The 20701-nt window shown below is 35.6% G+C and overlaps 2 protein-coding genes across 7 annotated transcripts in view; both read right to left on the bottom strand.

The window, feature by feature from the left end:
* tube1 (tubulin, epsilon 1) overlaps positions 1 to 10638 on the bottom strand; it is a 29310-nt gene extending 18672 nt beyond the window's left edge. For 2 of the 6 annotated variants that reach the window (XM_067384710.1, XM_067384712.1), the window contains exons 1-5: positions 5768 to 6057; positions 4894 to 4967; positions 2180 to 2232; positions 1954 to 2008; positions 1496 to 1611 (exon numbers count right to left, since the gene is read on the bottom strand). In XM_067384710.1, coding sequence (XP_067240811.1) covers positions 1496 to 1611; positions 1954 to 2008; positions 2180 to 2232; positions 4894 to 4967; positions 5768 to 5924 — 455 coding nt within the window. In that variant the 5' untranslated portion in view covers positions 5925 to 6057. Of the gene's footprint in view, positions 1 to 501; positions 1468 to 1495; positions 1612 to 1937; positions 2009 to 2179; positions 2233 to 4893; positions 4968 to 5767; positions 6058 to 10476 lie in introns of those variants that run through there. The other 4 variants (XM_067384711.1, XM_067384714.1, XM_067384713.1 and 1 more) reach the window with 4 other exon arrangements.
* Positions 10639 to 11369: 731 nt separating this feature from the next.
* Positions 11370 to 20701, bottom strand: part of lama4 (laminin, alpha 4) — a 69354-nt gene continuing 60022 nt past the window's right edge. The window contains exons 35-40 of the mRNA XM_067384707.1: positions 20490 to 20645; positions 17089 to 17248; positions 14287 to 14417; positions 13259 to 13352; positions 12776 to 12895; positions 11370 to 11902 (exon numbers count right to left, since the gene is read on the bottom strand). Of these exons, the coding sequence (XP_067240808.1) occupies positions 11757 to 11902; positions 12776 to 12895; positions 13259 to 13352; positions 14287 to 14417; positions 17089 to 17248; positions 20490 to 20645 (807 nt within the window). The 3' untranslated portion in view covers positions 11370 to 11756. The remainder of the gene's footprint in view (positions 11903 to 12775; positions 12896 to 13258; positions 13353 to 14286; positions 14418 to 17088; positions 17249 to 20489; positions 20646 to 20701) is intronic.

Below are 20701 nucleotides of genomic sequence, written 5' to 3'. Positions count from 1 at the left end.
TCAAGCTGTTTTGTACTTTTTACAAAAGAGAAATGCTTTGAATGTGGATGCAGTTTCCGTGGTAACAAACAATACCTGCTTGTAAAAGGAAATGAACATATCCTGTATCTGAGGCTAAATCACTAAATATTTAGAATGCAACAGCTCATATACAATTTTTGAACTCCAAAAAATTGGCCACTGATCGGAACCAGATGATAATCACACATTTTAATGATGCAAAAAACGCAGTGTGAGGGGCGAATATGAAAGGCTAAAAAAAGAAAAACAAGATTAAAAAAATAATTTAAATTTAATTTAATTATTAGACCTATGAGTTATATCTAATATCAATTAATTGGGGGCACAGGTTTTCTTATATATAAGGAGGGGACAATAAACTAAATAAAATTAAAAAAACAAGTTTAGAATCAAATCTAAAATAAAATCTATGCATATATCGAATATAATTTTGAAAATCAATTTTTAATCGAATTGTGAGATTCCAAAAGTTTCCCTCACCTAGCAGCTATGTGCTGGCACAACTGCTTCCCAAAGGCTTTGCTTGGTAGGGTGCTTCGCCAGACTGCTGAGAACTTTGCCTTCATCAAGACCCATGTGTTGAGACATGGCAGTAATAACAGTTTAATAATTTAATAACAGTAATGATCTCTGTTCATCTCTTCAACATAGCATTCCCACAGCATAAGCTACTGATATAGTGTCAAATGAACCTATGAAAGGGAATGTCCTGGTTAAATATGTATCCCTGGTTCCATGAGTGAGACACATAACTGCTATAACTGCTACAAAAAAATTGTGGAGCATTTTTTAAGCACTGGTGATGTGTTGTCTCTGAGGGCAGCACTTGCACCATCAGCCAATGAATTGGTGTGATTCACCTGTAGGGTGTTTTCATAGCACCAGCTACTGATAGTGTCTCGTTCCCTACTCAGGAAACCAAGATTACATACGTGTTTTCCATTTCCTTTTTGACTGTGAAACAATGGCTTGGGCTAGTGCTGCCACTTTGTGCGAGCTGGTTAGAGAAATCAGACTGTGCATGTACAGTGTACACGTACTATGGTAATGATGAAATTTACATCACACGCAGTGTACACCTACCCTCACATAAGTGCAAAAAACTAAGTATTACTCTGGGCTTTAGCCATGGGGTTGGAAAGGAGGTAGTGTCATACAGAATCAAAAGCAATGTGTATGCTATAGTACGTGTAGCATATGTCTAAATTACAGAGGCCTTGGGAAAGGATTTCTAATGGGGGGAGGTCATTGAATGGCAGAAAATAATTCCAAGCAGGTTTTGACAGGTACCTGTGCTCCTAATTTACTTATAGCAGAATCTCAACCAGTTAAATCTCAACTGTTTCTCTCTTTGCAGAGCATATAATATCATTCTGTCCAACCTTTGTTAGAACTTTGTCCGTTTAAGAAGCAGACATTCCACAAGCATGCATGTAATCTGTGTGACAGAGTCCCTGCCGAGACAGACTCTCACCAGTTGTTCCCTGAACCAGAGACATCACTTATGAGTTGTGTGCTGTTGAAGAGAGAACGCAACGGTCCTTGCAGAATCTCTCCTAAGACTCCCTCCTCCATGTCCACTAATACGGCCTGAAGACAAAGACACACACACAAATTAGTTTTTCTATTATGTTGGGGATTTACCATTGACTTCTGTTGTTTTTAAGTAATGGGCATTTTGTCTATTTGAGAACTGAATAATATATTAATCAAATGAGTACTTGAGAGGTAAATTTGCTCATTTTTTTAATTGTTGATCCATGTACACAAGTAAGACAGACATTAATGTCTTTCCATGAACGTAACATGTAGGCACTGAAAGCCAAACCGCACACATCTCAAACTCACTCTCACACATACAAAGTAGCAGTCAAATACTACAGTCCTGTTACCATGCTCCGATCCCAATACATCACCTAACATGGTGCTCACCCTGGCCTTTAGAGATGTGATCCTGCCCCCTGTAGAGTCTGCTCCACCCTCTCTCCTTCAAATACACCACACACACACACACACACACACACACACACACACACACACACCAGAAGTACATACATGAGATCCCACAATAGCTCAAATGGATCAGCAAAGAGAGGAAGATGTGGACAAACAGAGTAAAGTGAACAGAGTAGAACAGAGTCCAAGAGAGAGAGGCTACCTTTGGTCAACATTTCTAAAGAAGCTGCTCAATGCCTCATCATAAACTCCTGTCTGCAGAGACAAAAGCAATACTCAGTTAATGTTTTCAGATCAGAAATATCTGTGATATCATGTATATTGTGCAAGGGGTATGTAAACTTATGAGCAGAACTGCGCTTGTTTAGATGTACATTAGATGTCCACATATCGGATATATATCTGATGCTTTAAAACCACATTTGGAAGTGGCTCAGGAATAGGGCTGGATGATTAATCAAAAAGTAATCTAAACCGAAATTCAGAACCTCTAACCGACGTTATTTTCCCATATCGGTTATTTAGTTTTTTTAATCCTATTAATACTTTCCCCTTAAAACATACTACCACGTGTGTAGTCAAGTGACTCCACCCCGTCCAGTCAGCGGCATGGAATCAACACAGACTTAGAGGCGAACTCCAATGCCAAGTCATCACACACAGTGCGCAATCTCCAAATTGAGATCACTTTCACTTGCGTTCTCACGAAAGTTTGTCAACTGTATGTGTTTAAAGGCTTGCCAGTTTGGACATTTAAGCAATTTTAGACCATCGAATGTGTATCATTATATTGAGCTACTGCGCTGATGTACTGTGGAACACAAACACTCATACAGACAGTAGCTGGCACATCACGTGAAGATCACACATATGCCAACGCTGTACTGTGATTTATCACTAAAGTAGCTTAGAAACTCAAGGGCCGGTTTCACAGACAGGGATTAGACTTGCTTTCAGTTATAACACCTCAAACATGCATTTTAGTCTAGGACTAGCCTTGTCTGTGAAACCAGGGGCATAAGCTATAGCATATATTTTTCTACTTTTGAAGTAACTACTTACAACCCCTAGCATCACAATTAATAGAGAGATGGTATAATACTAGTAATGTGCTAATGTACTGTATCTGTATCTGATTTACAATGAGCAGAAATCTGTAAGAAATGTTACGAACCATAGATAAAAACAAAAAAAAAATAAATAAATAAATAAAATAATCGTTCATTAATTGTAATTGAGGTAAAATGTTAAATTAATCAAGATTTTGATTTTAGGTCACATCGTCCAGCCCTACTCAGGATTTTTTTGCGCCAGCTTATACTCTCTCCGCTTTGTGTTGCATACATGTTTTGGAATCTTATGAAAACACTAATACCAATAAGTGTAAAGCAAAATGTATACATCATTGAGAGACGTGTTGTGTCAAAACAGAATTATTTTTATGGATTTACCAATGTATCGGCCAATTAAAAAAAATTATTTTCACTATCGGTCATCAGCCGAAAGGACAAAACTTTTAGTTAAACATTTAGTTAACTAGCTATAGAAAACAACTAGAGAGGAGCTTATTTACTGTTAATTATATGTATTATATGTATTTTTGAATAAATATGCCATGAAGACAAGTGTTTATGAATACTACCTTATGTGCAAATGAGTTGTATAGAAATATTTCAGATTTTACGTGTAGTTTTTATATCTGAAAATAAAAGATAGCAGTTGAATATAATAGTTTACAGCATTAGTTGGGAGAGAATGTTTTTTTCCTTAAGAAAATTAAGGATTTTATTAATTACAATAGGTATTGGCAAAGAAATTTAGTATTGGTGCATCTCAATGACCAAATTCTTATTTCACGGTATGAGAAAGTTTTTACGATTTCAAAATAACGATACACCAGTATATCACTATATAGTTATTTTGTGTTATTTTATCTAATTTCTGTTATTAAAAATTAAGAAAAAAGAAGCAAATTACAAACAATAGGATAAATACAAAACAACTAAAATGATTTTTTTTCCCAGGTACAATAGGATTATTTAACATGTAGTTAGAATTAGCACAGAAATTTAATAATCAAATGTAAAATACATTTAAGCGGTTTAGTCCAAATTTTCTGAATTAATTGTTTAATTGTGAGTAAAACCTAAATTAAATCTGTTCATCATAAAAAGCGATCGTGTCTCTTCAGAAAATTTGGCCTAAACCGCTCGATTCATATGGATTTGTTTTCCGATATCTTTATGAACTTTTTGAAGTGTCAAAGTAGTCGCTGCAAAGGCAGTCAATAGAGGAACGGACATCTCTCAAATTTAATCAAAAGAACCCTTTAATGACATTCCAGGTATGTTTTAAAAAATTTTTAGGGTTAAGTTCAATTTACGGGATATAATATAGCTAACGTGACGATTGATGCATTTGACTAATATAATGATATGATCATTTAAAATATTTCATGAGATAGATGTTAGTATATTACAGCACTTTAAATTTTATTTCCACATGTGAATGGAACACTTTCATGTTTTCTAGACTTTTTTTTATTTATTTGACTGAAACCAACCCAACACTTGCATTATTATGCTGTATGCTGCTTTTTATATATATATATATATATATATATATATATATATATATATATATATATATATATAATAATTCTTCTGCTAATATTCAGCTGCTCAAATCTATTTAGCACGTGGTGACTTTGTTGTGACCAAAATGCAGTGTCATTATATTAAAATGTTAAAATGGCACTGAGCCACTCACTAGCGCCCTCTCCAGCTAGAGGGACCCTTTCACCATACCTAAAAACAGCCCTGTATGCAACACATATACTGTAGTTTCATGCAAGAATAATTAGAAGAATCAAGTATTTTGAAAAACAGCTGTATAGTGTCAAAAATGATTTCTCACTTGATTGACATGTGCATGTTCTCTGAGTGCAAGGTCCCAGAAGCGGCAGCCCACCTGATTCCCACACTGACCAACTGGGGGAAAAAAAGACATAAAACACCAAACATCATTAAATATCTGTATTTAATTATTACAGTGAAGACTAGAACTCTAAAGGTTATTTTATATTTAATTACTTTATCCAGTATTACTTACCTAAATAGCCCTATACTGTTAAACCTACATGAAAAACTTAGAAGACCAATTTATTTCATTTGTATCTTTATTATATTGTATTTATTTGTGCTATTGTTAGTATTTTATTTATTTATTTTTTTACGTTTTTTTGTTCTTATTTTTTTACTGACTGTTTACTTGTCTTTTAAAAAACAAAAACATTCAATTCAAATTTCAAATCAAGCTACTTAGTGCAATTGCAATGAAATCATTCCATTGTAAAAACACAAATATATTGAGTGAGCAAACATTTAGGTGAAATAGTTGTAATGTATAAATAGTTGTAATGGCTTCCTGCTTCGCTACTGTTCGGACACTCTTGCTTACAGCTCCGCGCTTTGCTCTATTGCTTTTATATTTTATCTCCTAATTTTAACTTCAGCAAATCAACACAGTGCTCAAACGACAAATCTTGGCAACAACAATCTTTTTAACTGGAAGAATTGCTACAAAAAAGTGTGCAAATTGTGTGCAAATCCACTCAACCTGAATGGCACAAACACACCTGGACAGAGTACAACTGACCACAGGACTTCATTTCAGCAGCTGAATGGACATGCGGTTGACACTTCCCACAAGGTCAATGATAACACCACGCAGCCACAACAACCACTGCTCACGGACACAATCTTGACTGAGCCCTGCCCACAGAGCTCACCGAGAGACAGTGACGTATTAGAACTGCTCCAAGATTCAGCACCCAAGGACGACTTTTCGGGAAAACAGCCAGGGAAGCCAGGACAACATATTACAGCCTCCGGTAACACCAGAGCAACAGCCCCTCTCACCAGACACGTTATCCCTCTCTCCAGCATCCCCTCTTCTGTGCTTCTCAGAGAAAATGGAGGAACCGGTGTATGCTGGAACCAAACTCTCCCACTCTTTTGCTGCGAGCCCCCAGATATCAACAAAAAAGCGTCAAGCCCGAAACCACCAAAGCCTGTGGGCCCAGCTCGACCTCCCCCTCCTCCTGCGAGAGCTCTTCGGCCCCTGCCACAACGCCAGCGCCCTCACCCTCCTTCATCTGTTCTAGGTGAATCAAAAACAACCGATAACAGCTCTCAGTGATGTGTGTCGGGTCCCCGCTATGATAACAGTGACTTTATCAAATGTTTACAGAACAAGCGGGAACCCAGTGTGCCTGCAGCTTTCTCTATTTCTGTTTTATTACGTTATAGAAAGCCTAAGGCCTTTTCAAACCGTTTGGCAAACCCATTTAATCTGCTACCTATTACACGTCAAACTAAGATTACTGTTGAGACAGAAAGTAAGACTGTTAAGTTAGCACTTCTAAACATACGCTCACTTAAAAATAAATCACTTCTAGTCAATGACTTAATAACCACAAACAACCTAGATTTTATGCTTCTAAATGAAACATGGCTTGAAGACAGCTGCAGTGCAACAATCCTGAATGAAACAGCCCCTCCTAACTTTACTTTTATGAGTGTCTGCAGAGCTGTTAGGAGAGGTGGAGGTGTAGCTGCTCTATTTAAAGATGTCTATCAATGCAAGCAAGTGTCATTTGGTGATTACTTGTCTTTCGAATACTTGGGTATTGTATTAAAAGGTGCTCCTCGCATTCTACTTATAGTTATCTACAGGCCTCCAAAATACTCTCCAGCCTTTATGGAGGACTTTACAGAACTGTTATCAGCAATTTCCTCAGAGTTTGTTTTGAATACTTTTGATCTGACTCAGCATGTACATGGACCTACACACAATCGTGGACACACTCTAGATTTAATTATCAGTAAGGGTCTAAACATTTCATCCATTGTCATTAAGGATGTAGCGCTATCTGATCATTTCTGTATTTTCTTTGAAATATTAATCTGTCCGACTGTTGAAGCTAGATCTGTCTCGGTCAAAAAGCGATGCTTAAATGAGAACACTAGTGCACTGTTTATGAAGGCTATATCTTTAACACCAAGCATATCTGCAGACTCTGTTGATTTTCTCCTTGATTCTTTTAACTCAAAAGTACAGAATGTTATTGATAACATTGCTCCTGTGAAAGTCAGGAAGAAAAGTGGCAGACAAAAAGCACCATGGAGAAACTCAACAGCAGTGCAAAATATGAAAAGACAATGCAGAAAAGCTGAGCGCATGTGGCGAAAGACAAAACTTGAAATCCATTATAACATCTATAAAGATATTCTTCATGCTTTCAATGTGGAATTAGGCAAAGCTAGACAGAACTTCTTCTCAAATATTATAAACAGAAACTTAAACAACATCCGCACTCTTTTTGCTACAGTAGAGAGACTAACAAACCCCCCAAGTCAGATTCCCAGTGAAATGCTCTCAGACAGCAAATGTAGTGAGTTTGCTTCCTTCTTCTCTGAGAAAATTAATAATATCAGAAAGGCGATCAGCACATCCTTGAGCTGCAGTGGGGTAAAACAGATCAGATCACAACCTCAGAAAGTAGCTATTATGTCTGATTTCGAAGCAATTGATGGTAAAATTTTGGAAGAAACAGTACAGCACCTTAAAACATCAACCTGCGCCCTTGACACACTTCCCACATCTTTTTTCAAAAGAGTGTTAAACTGTTTAGAAGCAGATCTCCTAGAAGTGGTAAATGCCTCACTTCTCTCTGGGACTTTTCCAAAATCCCTGAAAACTGCAGTTGTTAAGCCCCTCCTGAAAAAGAGCAATCTGGATAACACCATATTGAGCAACTACAGGCCAATCTCAAATCTTCCTTTCATAGGCAAGGTCATTGAAAAAGTTGTTTTCAATCAGCTGAACAAGTTCTTAAGCTTGAATGGATACTTTGATAACTTTCAATCTGGTTTCCGACCACATCACAGCACAGAAACAGCACTCATAAAGATAATAAATGATATTCGCCTAAACACAGATACAGGTAAATTATCAGTGCTGGTTCTACTTGACCTCAGTGCTGCGTTTGACACTGTCGATCACAACATTCTTCTTGACAGGTTCCAAAACTGGGTTGGGCTTTCTGGGATGGTCCTTAAATGGTTCAGGTCATACTTAGAAGGGAGAGGTTATTATGTTAGTATCGGTGACCATAAGTCTGAGTGGACATCCATGACGTGCAGAGTCCCTCAAGGTTCAATACTTGCACCCCTCCTGTTCAACCTATATGCTGCCACTGAGCCAAATAATGAGAAAGAATCAAATTGCATATCACAGCTATGCAGATGACACCCAGATTTACCTAGCCCTATCACCCAACGACTACAGCCCCATTGACTCCCTGTGTCAATGCATTGATGAAATTAAAAATTGGATGTGCCTAAACTTCCTTCAGTTAAACAAAGACAAAACTGAAGTCATTGTGTTTGGAAACAAACATGAAGTTATCAAAGTGAACATGTACCACCACTCTAGGGGTCAAACAACTAAAAATCAAGTCAGGAATCTTGGTGTGATTTTGGAGTCAGACCTGAGTTTCAGTAGCCATGTAAAGACAATAACTAAATCAGCATATTATCATCTCAAAAATATTGCAAGAATTAGATGCTTTGTCTCCAGTAAATACTTAGAGAAACTTGTTCATGCTTTCATCACCAGCAGGGTGGATTATTGTAATGGGCTCCTCACTGGTCTTCCCAAAAAGACCATAAGACAGCTGCAGCTCGTACAGAATGCTGCTGCCAGGATTCTGAGCAGACCCAAAAACATGAACACATCACACCAGTCCTCAGGTCCTTGCACTGGCTTCCAGTTGCATTTAGAATTGATTTTGAAGTACTGTTGCTTGTTTATAAATCACTCAATGGCCTAGGACCTCAATACATTGCAGATATGCTCATAGAATATAAACCTAACAGATCACTCAGATCATCAGGATCAACTCACTTAAAAATACCAAGGGCTCACTCAAAGCAGGGAGAGTCTGCTTTTAGCTGTTACGCCAGCCGCAGCTGGAACCAGCTTCCAGAAGAGATCAGGTGTGCTCCAACAGTAGCCACATTCAAATCCAGACTCAAAACACATCTTTTTACCTATGCATTTGTTGATTGAGCACTGTGCTATGTCCGAACTGTTTGCACTTTATTTTATACGTATTATCTTTTTATTCTTTAAATTCTTTTCCTGTTTTTATTTCATTTTTAATGTATTTTTATATCTTTTATGTATCACCATTATTCTGACTTTTAATGCATTTTAAATCCAAATAGCAAAATTATCTGTTTTTACTGTTATTTCTATTCCTTATGTTCTATTTTTATTCTTCTTCTTTATGTAAAGCACTTTGAATTACCATTGTGTATGAAATGTGCTATACAAATAAAATTGCCTTGCCTTGCCTAATGTCTGTAAAATCTGTCAACATATAAAGTGATCTCTTCAGAAGAAATTATTGATTGCCAAGATTTTCATGGATGGACAAAAAAAATTAGATAATATTAAAAATATCTATATGATATAGGGCGGTTCTTCCCAGTGGAGTACTTTGTTTAAAGGTATCGTATCGAAGTTAGAAATTCCTGTATCTTGTCAAAACTAGTGTAGCGTGTCACAAACTTTTGAAAATTTTCCAAAGGCCGTGACTGAAAAAAATGTTGATAAACACTTGATCTACATAGTCTGAGTTGGGTTTCCACAGAGTTCACCTTCACCAGTTTTAGAGATCTTTGATGGAATAAAGTCCTCACGTTCTGATAACAATGACATGTGATATTCAGCTTGTATTAAGTTCTTTGTCTGCAATGAGTGGTACAAGTATGGCTATGAAAACTTCAGGTAAGGTTAAGGCTAGGACAAAATTGCTTGCTATATGTGTTAACTTTCTGGATAAACAAAATTTAAAATGACTTGCATCATATTTTGTGCAATGTCATTTTGAGTATGCATGCATTTCTTGGATGTATGATCTGTTCCATGTATGATTGGATAATCATAAGTTACAGAAATCTCAAAATAAATTAAGTTGTAAATTTTGAAAATGTGGAAACTTACTGAAGCTTTATATTTATAGGAGTAACGTTAACTGTTATACAAAGACAGCCACTGACCTGTCAACGACCTTGACAAATGAGTGTATTTCACTACTTTTTTGACTAATAAATCAAATCAAATAAGAAATCTTGTTTTTCATGCTCTAAGAGCAATAAGAAAAAAAATCCTGAAGTTGTCATAATTCATGCTTGGAAGAGTTCATTTTTAAAGTGGCAGAGCAAGTCCCCCGCAGCCTCCCCATACACGTTAGTCCATATCAGTGGTCTTGCCTTGACAAATTAATATTTTCGAAAACACCACCCACCCGCAAAAACTCGGTTTTGTACCAAAACAGTGGTTTGTTTTAACAAATCTAGCAGTTGGCACGTAACGTTAGCGTATGTAATAACGCTGTTAACTGCAGTATAACCAGATGAACTCTCTTACCTTGGACTACTATGGACTGTGTCATCTTTTTAGGTTAATACAATTTCATCAAATTAAATTGAAATTTGTTACACCATCGCTGTCTAAGCGACGCCCATCTGTAAAAGTTATCTCTTGTTCTTTAGCCGTTGTTGTTTGCTATAGAAACAGTACAGTGGGCGTTTCGCGCGTTGCCGTTGAAGTCAAGAGTCGTCGGTTGATGACGTATCACAGAGCACCAGGAAGTTATGTTCTGTTTGTAGTTTTTTCTCTTACCATTTTCCTCTAAGCATTTTATCCACAAATGTGCATGTTTCATGCCTCCCCCTGTCTGTACTTTCCAATAATGATTTAAATAACAATTAAAAAGCTGGGATTTTGTTGTATTTAGTTGATAAAATAATTTAGTATAATATTGTTAATATCCCTTTGATAATTTTATTCTCATAAAGGTGTTTTAGTGTTTAGATGTTATTATTTGTCCTTTGGAGCCTGTGCAGATATCATCATTTGTCACGTAATATTTTAAACTTCTCCTTTTTTAATATATTAAGCACAACGCACTTAACAATACACTTTTAAACTTTTATAGATCACTTTTATAGAAGTGGAAGGGGAAATGAATAGGCCTAGTTAATCAACTGACTGTCTTATACAATATGAAAGCAAGGTTTATAGTTCAGAGATGTAAAACCATTATTTCGGATTAGGTTGAATCTTAATGTTAAAACAAGATCAAAAGGTCAAATACAAATATTATCAAAAACCTTTATGCAGATAGCAAGCCAAATAATCTTAACCACTTAAGCTAAGATTATATGGACACAAACTTGTAAATATCAGAAAACACCAGCTTTATTAAAGAAAAGTATTCAGATAAAGCAGTGAGTGAAGTACTTTATTTATCTGTATGTCAAGACAGTATCATGACTATATATATATATATATATATATATATATATATATATATATATATATATATATATATATATATATATATATATATATATATATACAGTTTATATATATATCTTATATGCATCTTATATGGCTTTGTTAATATTTTGTGCAAATTTGTTTAAGGTACATGGTTTTAATAGATACAGTATTACATATACCTCAATTAAAGAACCATTGGTATCAAGTTAACATAATGGTTACAGTGCTCTGTTTTACAGCTCATTGGTCATTAATGAAATATTTCATAGAGATAGAATAGCTATAAATGATGCTGAAGAGGCATGTTAGAGACAATGACACAGGTTCATTTCTGTTGTGGAGGAGACCAGAGTGGTCATCGCTCAAGCGGCAGGACAGGTGCCCACACCGACTGCACCGCTGACCAGCGCCGCCTTACTGAAGCTCACAGGAGAGTCATTCACAGACACGTTCCTAATGCAGCCTGTGTAGCCCCTCCTGATGAGGAGACTGTGAGACAGCATAGAGTCTGGAGAAGAGAAAAAGGTCAAAAAGATTTAGGATCAACAATCTCCATTACATTAGTACATTAATCATTTGATACATGCATGGTTTCACATTTTACTTTTATTTAAAAAATTGACCTGTATTTTATTACATCTATAGTTACATCTATAATTACACTGTTGGGCCTTCCCTTACACCTTAACCCACCTTTAAACCTAACTGTTTCCCACCTACTTTAGTATCATTGATATAATATTATAGTTTTTCTTAATATTTTTAATTAAATTTTATTTTTATATTTTCATTTTAACTTTATTTAAAGTTTTAGTAATTTTATTTTAGTAGAACTTAAACCAAAGGAAAATTTTTAAATTTGCCTTTGCAACTAGCTAAAATGAAATAAAGTTTAAGTTTTTTATATTTTATTTCAGTTAATGTTTGTTTTATTTCAAGTAATATTTTGTGTGTGTGTGTGTGTGTGTGTGTGTGTGTGTGTGTGTGTGTGTGTGTGTGTGTGTGTGTGTGTGTGGTTTTAGTTTTAGTTAATGATAATAAATATAAGAGCATAGTAGTTAAGGACACCTATAAAATGGGGCTGCCACATTTGAAGCTGTTGTAAACTGGTTTACAAAACGTGGCCCCAAGACATTCTAGGACACTTTAGCAACACTTTAAATGTATTATCAAAAAATAAAAATAAATAAAAAATGAAGTAGCTATTTTATTTTAAATATATGTTTGAACGTAAGTGGACCTGCTTAAATACATCCACTAAAAATCACATTTTAATCCAAAATGTTTTAGAATATGTATTGATATTTTGTTCTCTAATCTCAACGAAATTCATACATTTTCCACTAATGTTCATTGTCTCTGAACATTAGTGGTGACTGACCTGGGGCTCCTCCAATAAACACTGGAGCACTGGTGTTCCGTGCTGGTTCACTGACAGACCCCACAACGTGATTCACCTCTAAGTCCACATCCAGCTGCACCACGGTACCATCTCTGATCACTGGAAAGCACAACAACGCTTAATGATGGCACTGCACTTGCTGCCTCAGTGATCTGACAGGATTCCAAGGCACCATAATGACAATTTTCTACAACAAATTCAGGTGGGCTTTATACACAACAGTGAATCTTTAATGAGGGGTTATGTCTCTGTAGAAATTAAGTCATAGCTGGAGAAAAAACAAAACAAAACAAAAAAAAACAGATTTTGTTTTTTTAAAAAGTATAATGGACTTCAAAATGCAGTATTTATAAAATTATTAAATTAGAAATTCTGATGATTTAAAAAAAAAATAAAAGAACAAAATACAAGAGATTAAAATGAGACATAATTGTATAAAGTTCATGGATTTTAAGTCTGTACCTGTGATCTTGTGCCAGTTTCCATCACAGATTTCGTGTCTAGGAGACACATAGGTGGAGAACTCACGGATACCATTATTCACCACCACCACCACCTATAAAACCCCATCAAATAAATCATGACTTCACACATCTTATTAAACATATCTCTTAAGAAATTGTTCAGTTGTGCAGTAAAATGATTAAGGATTGTGGAGACTGAAGTAGAATTCAAAACATGTATCAGGCAAGTGAAAATAGAAGCTTAAAAGTGCTGTGTAACAAATGAGGTTCATTCTTGTGTGTTACGCAGCACGTTTGAGCTTCCGGAAGAGTTTTGCTCTTGTGCGTTATTCAGGTTAGATTGATCTTCTGCTCATGTTCTCTGATCAATGTTTACATGTGAGTAAAAGCCTAAATTAAATCTGTTCATGACAAGCGATCGATTCTCTTCAGAAAATTTGGACTAAACCACTCAATTCATATGGATATTTCTTTATGAACTTTTTGAAGCGTCAAAGTTGTAGTTACAAAGGCAGTCAATGGAAGGAAATGTGACAGCATTAAGATTTGTCTTCCAAAGATGAACGAAAGTCTTACGGGTATGGAACAACATGAAGGTGAGTAATTAATGAAAGAATTTTCATTTTGGGATGAACTAACCCTTTAAACTAAAACTATAGTAGTACATTTTCAGGTAATTGTAAATAACACGCAATTAAGTGTTTGAAAACACTACATTCGGCTGAATTACATTATAAAGTATTTAAAGTATATTATTTCTGTAATAAGTACTTTTTAAATGTATGCTAAAGTATACTTCTTTTTCACAAAGGCTTACATTACAAAAAAAAAAAAAAAAAGGGGGAAAAAACTTTTGTTGCTATACTATACAACAGTTGCTATACAACAGTTGCTATACTCCTAGTACGATTAGTCAGTAAAAGTACCATTTCAAGGCTTGGCTATATTTTTGATATTTTCATAGACAGAAATTTGATCATACAGCATGGGATGTTTGTAATCAATCTCTTGATTGGCTCTTCAGACCTGGCTTTGATAGATGTACAGGGTGATATATTCCTTCTCTCCAGTAAAGACATGCAGTAGCACTCCTGACACCACACGAGGGCGCACCTCCATCACCAGCTTAAATCTTGAGCCAAAATTAAAGGAGTCATCTGCAAGGCAGGAGAAGAACATACTTTATTTCAGCATATTATGCTTGGATTAAATTCTATCCACAAGACTGCTAAAACATTCAGCCAAGGAGACATCGGATTTTCGTATTCAGCTGTTTAGCGCTGTATGCTGGAATTGTGTCCTCTTGAGCCTAGCAGAGTTATGTGCATGTGTAACCCCCTGAACATCACACCAGGGCGTGAAATTTCTCTATGCACATTCAACAGCTGCAACTATGTTTCCCAAGACCTTGAGGTCTGCTTAAATCATCCCCAACCTCTGCATTAACCAATCAGATCGCTGCAGTGTGGCAATAAGGGGCAGATCACATTCCACATCTCCCACAGGAGCCTCTGTCTGTCTGTGTCTCTCATTTATGTGTTGGGCTGCTTGTTCTTATTATTCTTGTGGAAGACTAGCATGAATTTCCAAGCTGGTTCAAAACTGGTTTTACTGATTAGTGTGTTTGGTTTTCACCATAATGTTGCTCACCAACAAAACATGCTTTAGTCATTCTGATGAAGCTTGTCGACCAGTTAAGGCTGCTATAGCGGGTTAAGCTGATCTTTTCAACAAAAGCCAAATGTTTGCACACACCTATCTTTTCTTTATCAGTTTTATTTTCCATATTTTACATTAATAGTAATATCATCAAAGCTGTGAAATAGTGTTTTACTTTGTTCATGGGTCCCTTGTTTGTCCTGAGAAGTAAAACTCCTCACTGTTCTTCAAAAAATTTCTTCAGGTCCTCCACATTCTTTATTTATTTATTTATTTTCAATTTCTTTTCCTTTCCAGCAGTGTATGTTGCTGAGATCCATATTTTTGCACTGAGGACAACTGAGGGACGCCTACACAACTATTAAAAAAGCTGCAAAGATTTGCTGATGCTCAAGTAAGCAACACAATGCATTAAGAGCATGGGGGTGAAAACTTTTGAAAATTATGAAGATGTGTACATTTTTCTTATTTAGTTCACATGCATTTTTTTATGATCCTTTTATGATTTTTTACTCTTTGTTATATTGCAGCCATTTGCTAAAATCATTTAAGTTATTTTTTATCCTCATTAATGTACACACAGCACCCCATATTGACAGAAAAAAACAGAATTGTTGACATTTTTGCAGATTTATTAAAAAAGAAAAACTGAAATATCACATGGTCCTAAGTATTCAGACCCTTTGCTGTGACACTCATATATTTAACTCAGGTGCTGTCCATTTCTTCTGATCATCCTTGAGATGGTTCTACACCTTCATTTGAGTCCAGCTGTGTTTGATTATATTGATTGGACTTGATTAGGAAAGCCACACACCTGTCTATATTAGACCTTAAAGCTCACAGTGCATGTCAGAGCAAATGAGAATCATGAGGTCAAAGGAACTGCCTGTAGAGCTCAGAGACAGAATTGTGGCAAGGCACAGATCTGGCCAAGGTTACAAAAAAAATTCTGCTGCACTTAAGGTTCTTAAGAGCACAGTGGCCTCCATAATCCTTAAATGGAAGACGTTTGGGACGACCAGAACCCTTCCTAGAGCTGGCTGTCCGGCCAAACTGAGGTATCGGGGGAGAAGAGCCTTGGTAAGAGAGGTAAAGAAGAACCCAAAGATCACAGTGGCTGAGCTCCATAGATGCAGTCGGGAGATGGGAGAAAGTTGTAGAAAGTCAACCATCACTGCAGCCCTCCACCAGTTGGGGCTTTATGGCAGAGTGGCCCGACGAAAGCCTCTCCTCAGTGCAAGACACATGAAAGCCCGCATGGAGTTTGCTAAAAAACACCTGAAAGACTCCAAGATGGTGAGAAATAAGATTCTCTGGTCTGATGAGACCAAGATAGAACTTTTTGGCCTTAATTCTAAGCGGTATGTGTGGAGAAAACCAGGCACTGCTCATCACCAGGATCCCCAAATCCAGGTGTGAAAAACTTGTTGCATCTTTCCCAAAAAGACTCATGGCTGTATTAGATCAAAAGGGTGCTTCTACTAAATACTGAGCAAAGGGTCTGAATACTTAGGACCATGTGATATTTCAGTTTTTCTTTTTTAATAAATTTCCAAAACGTCAACAATTCTGTGTTTTTCTGTCAATATGGGGTGCTGTGTGTACATTAATGAGAAAAAAAAAATGAACTTAAATGATTTTAGCAAATGGCTGCAATATAACAAAGAGTGAAAAATTTAAGGGGGTCTGAATACTTTCCGTACCCACTGTATGTAAACTTACCATATCTGTATACTTATACTTGAGCTTAAACAGCAAGCATTTTCCTTGATAGCTCTGCACATTCTTGGTACGGTATGATCCATTCAAAGCATCCCGGGATGCTTTTAAAACACTATTGAAGGAGTTCATGTATGCTGGACACCTTATGTCTGCTTCTCCATTTTATTTGTATATGTGTATGAATATGTGTCTACAAAACTAATTCTAAGCATTAAGCATGTCTTTAGATTAAACAAAAGATCACAAAAAAAAAAAAAAAAAAAAAAATCACTAATAAATCAATCAAGTAAATCAAGAATGTAAATAAATCTCATGTGGACAGACTCAGCAGAGTCATTGAGCTATATGGTGAGAACACAGTCTCCTCATTCTCAACACTAAAGCATTTAATTAAGAGAATTTGAGGCAGACTAATAAAGATAATATATTAACATAGTATGTTACCCAGCAGCACATATCCTCCCTCCTCAGTAAAGTATGTCCCTGGTTCTGAGGGGCCCTCATAGCAGGGTGTGACCCCAAAACTGCTGGAGACAGAGGTGAGCCAGCGGCCATTCAGCTGGAGACTCCGCACGCAGCCAGAAAAGCTAGACACAGATGTCTTCTAAAGAAGTAATAGAAGAATGAGAACTTAAGAACCTTATACTTTTCATTAACAGTCAGTTGTAACATCATTACCACAAAAAAAAGCCCAAACAGGCTGATCAGGACCTAATATAATACTACTATTTACCAAATAGATAAAAAAAGACATGAAATATTGATTGGAGTTTTTTTGTTAGAAGAAAAGAACGTTATGTGTGCTGAGAGACACGAAACAATGGCAGTGTAGGAGAGTTTTAGCTGCAGTGAAAAAATATTGATTTTGGCAGTCATTAAACATAAAATGCTTGACTGCAGATTCAAATCAGGTATTGCAGAGAACCATGTAAAAAGATGCATAATAATTATGGAAGAATTAGCAAAATGGTGTTTAAGATTTAGTATAGCATGTTAAACCACAGAATGTCAACCTTCCAAAAGTATTTTTTTTGTCAACTACCATTCAAAGATTATTCTAAGTTTCTCTTCAAAATGTTGCTCCACCATTACACTAGTAAATGAACTGGACAATGCTGAACAAAAAAACAATTATTAATTCTGGTTAAATGGTTAGTTCAGCCAAAAATGAAAATCCTGTCATTAATTACTCACCCTCATGTCGTTCCAAACCAAAACATTTGTACATGTTCGGAACACAATCTTTTTAATTAAATCTGGGAGCTTTCTGTCCCTCCATTGATAGCCTAAGCAACTACCACTTTCAAGCCCCAAAGACATCATAAAAGTAATCTATGTGACTCCAGTGGTTTAACCTTAATTTTATGAAGCAGTGCAAGTGCTTTGTTTGTGCAAAAAAAAAATAAATAAAAAAATAAAAAAAACATACCACTTTATTTACAAAATAATAATCTCCAACAGGCATTCAGGCAACAATGTCTGCTCTCGCATCAACACATAACTCATGCGTCATGGTGCTGCCTTGTTTGCGCATTGGAGATTAATATTTTTTATACATAAAGTGGTAAATTATGTTGTTTTGTGCAAGCAAAGTGCTCACGTCTCTTCATAAAATTGAGGTTAAACCACTGGAGTCACATTAATTACTTTTATGATGTCTTAACTTTACTACCTTTCTGGGGCTTGAAAGTTGTAGTTGCGTAGCTGTCAATGGAGGGAGTAAAAGCTCTCAGACTTCATTAAAAAGATCTTCATTTGTATTCCGAAGATGAACAAATGTCTGGTTTGGAACAACATGAGGGTGAGTAATAAATGAGAGAATTTTCCTTTTTAAATGAACCAATGGGTGATGTTAAATTATAAATACTAATGTGTAAGAAATGACAGCGTCATGCCCTAAAAAATAAGTTCTACATTTTCTGATTACATTAGAATAACTGCATCAACCAAAATAGCTTGATTTATTATGATGAAGAAAAACAAAGTCAACACATTCTTTGTTTCTGCACCATTTGGGGTAATCACATCCTGAAGCAACTTCATTTGCATTAGGGGTCATACATTGTTACTGTATAAAAGGTTTGAATTTAGGATGTTGAACCTAAAGTGCTTTATGTACGTTGTAACAAGTTTTTCTTATAATAATGCTTAAACTAATGTTAATGTATATAACTTTTAATGCTACAAATGTATATGTAAAAATTAACATCAGTTAATAATGATAATTGCTGCAAATATTGACTATTGTATTGACTAGTTCCTGAGTGTTTTAAGCAATCCTGTGACTAAAATTAGAGGTGGTAATAAAACTAATCTGACAGGTGCAGAAACCAGGTCATCTCAGCTGCTACAGTATGGCTCTTAATCTCAGGGTTTTGGGTTCAAGACCCATGTTGGTCAATAGTAGGTTTGGGAATTGAGAATCGATTACAATTCTGGAATCGGATACTTTGCATCTTCTTGTGCTTGAACAGAAAATACACACAAAATTAAGTCAAAATATCCTTGTAAACAGTTATTAATGCCTTAACTGAATGTGCTTCATATTGGGTCCGTGCATTCACTCTTAAAGTGACAGCAGTCTAATAAACCTGCTACAGTCTGTGTTATTACTGTTAATCAAAGAACAAAAAACAAAGAGAAAATCACTCACTGATCTTGACTGAATAACTTTTGTAACTTTAATAAGGATTAATTTTCATAACATTTTCGTAAAAAGAAAACTGTGTTATTTTACATTTGATTACATTTTATTTCTATTTCTGCACCTGAACTTGTTTTTGTATTTATTTGTGCTATTGCTAATTTGTTTATTTGTTCTTATTTTATTACTGTTTACTTGTCTTTAATAATGTTTGGAATTTATATTAGTTAGTCAAGCTGTTTTTGCTGTGGTATTTTTGCTAAAACCATAGCCTAAAACCAAATCTAAATTTGTACTTTTTTTTTTTTTTCTTTTTTTTTTTTTTTACATTATTGTAATCAAAACTAGGAATCAATAAGAATCAGAATCGATAAGCATACTTTGAAATTCTGAAATTCAATACCCAGCCCTTTGAACCTGCTCCTACAGTAAATAAGGATTTTCCTACCCTTGTGAAAAGAAGTGCATTTAATTGTATTGAATGTGCATTAAGCACATTAGCATCCTTCAGATCTTTAAAGTATATATTTAAAAAAAAAAAGTGTACTTGCAGATAATACGGTATTAATAAAATAAAATGCCACTTAAGTGTACTTAAAGTCCTAAGAGTAGTGTTATTTGATAGTACATTTAATGTTATCATAACAATTTCAATAGAAATTACATTAAAATATATTTTATTTACCATAAATGCTAGTCAGTACATTCAGCAGTGCACTTTAACCACATTTATCTCACACATTTTAAACACCACATTTAAAAATAGAAGTAATTATGAAATTACATATAAATAAGTACTTAAGTTCTACTTAAACAGGTCAAAAGAGTATGCATATTATCATCTATCACTATGAACAGACAAAATTATGCTAGAATATGTGCTTGACACAAGTAATTTATTCTGGTGCAGCTGCCTACATTCCAGACGGGCGCTCGCCCCACAGACAATAATATATCACAGCAGAGAAGAGAACCTATATGACCGTTAACATGAGAGCTTTCATACAAAATTGCACCAGACTAATGTGAATACTATTTTAAACTGTAACAACACTGGATATTTCCTTTTATAGTGACAGAATGTTAAAGTGTGAGGCATCAGGATATTTAGTGCACTACTGCAGAGTTTACTAGGTCATCTTTGTACTGCGTACATTGCTGGACCTGAGGGCATGTGGGAGTTAATGAGGAATCACAATACCTGAATGTTTTTCTTAGCCTGATCAGGCGGCACCCCACCGACATAGAGAGGATCTTGGACAAGCATTGAGATGTTTGTGCCTGGGGCTCTGTCCTCTAATACCGTAAGGCCATCAATTATCAGTCTGCCCATATTTCCACCTCTGATAAAGATAATCTACAGAGAAAGAGAAAGTGTCACATAAAAGGTGTGTAAGAGACACCTTTGTTATA

This window comes from Chanodichthys erythropterus, chromosome 4 (genome assembly GCF_024489055.1).
Source record: "Chanodichthys erythropterus isolate Z2021 chromosome 4, ASM2448905v1, whole genome shotgun sequence".
In the NCBI taxonomy this organism is placed as follows: Eukaryota; Metazoa; Chordata; class Actinopteri; order Cypriniformes; family Xenocyprididae; genus Chanodichthys; species Chanodichthys erythropterus.
Note: the sequence above shows the minus strand (reverse complement) of the source record. Positions and strands in the feature narration are given on the sequence as shown.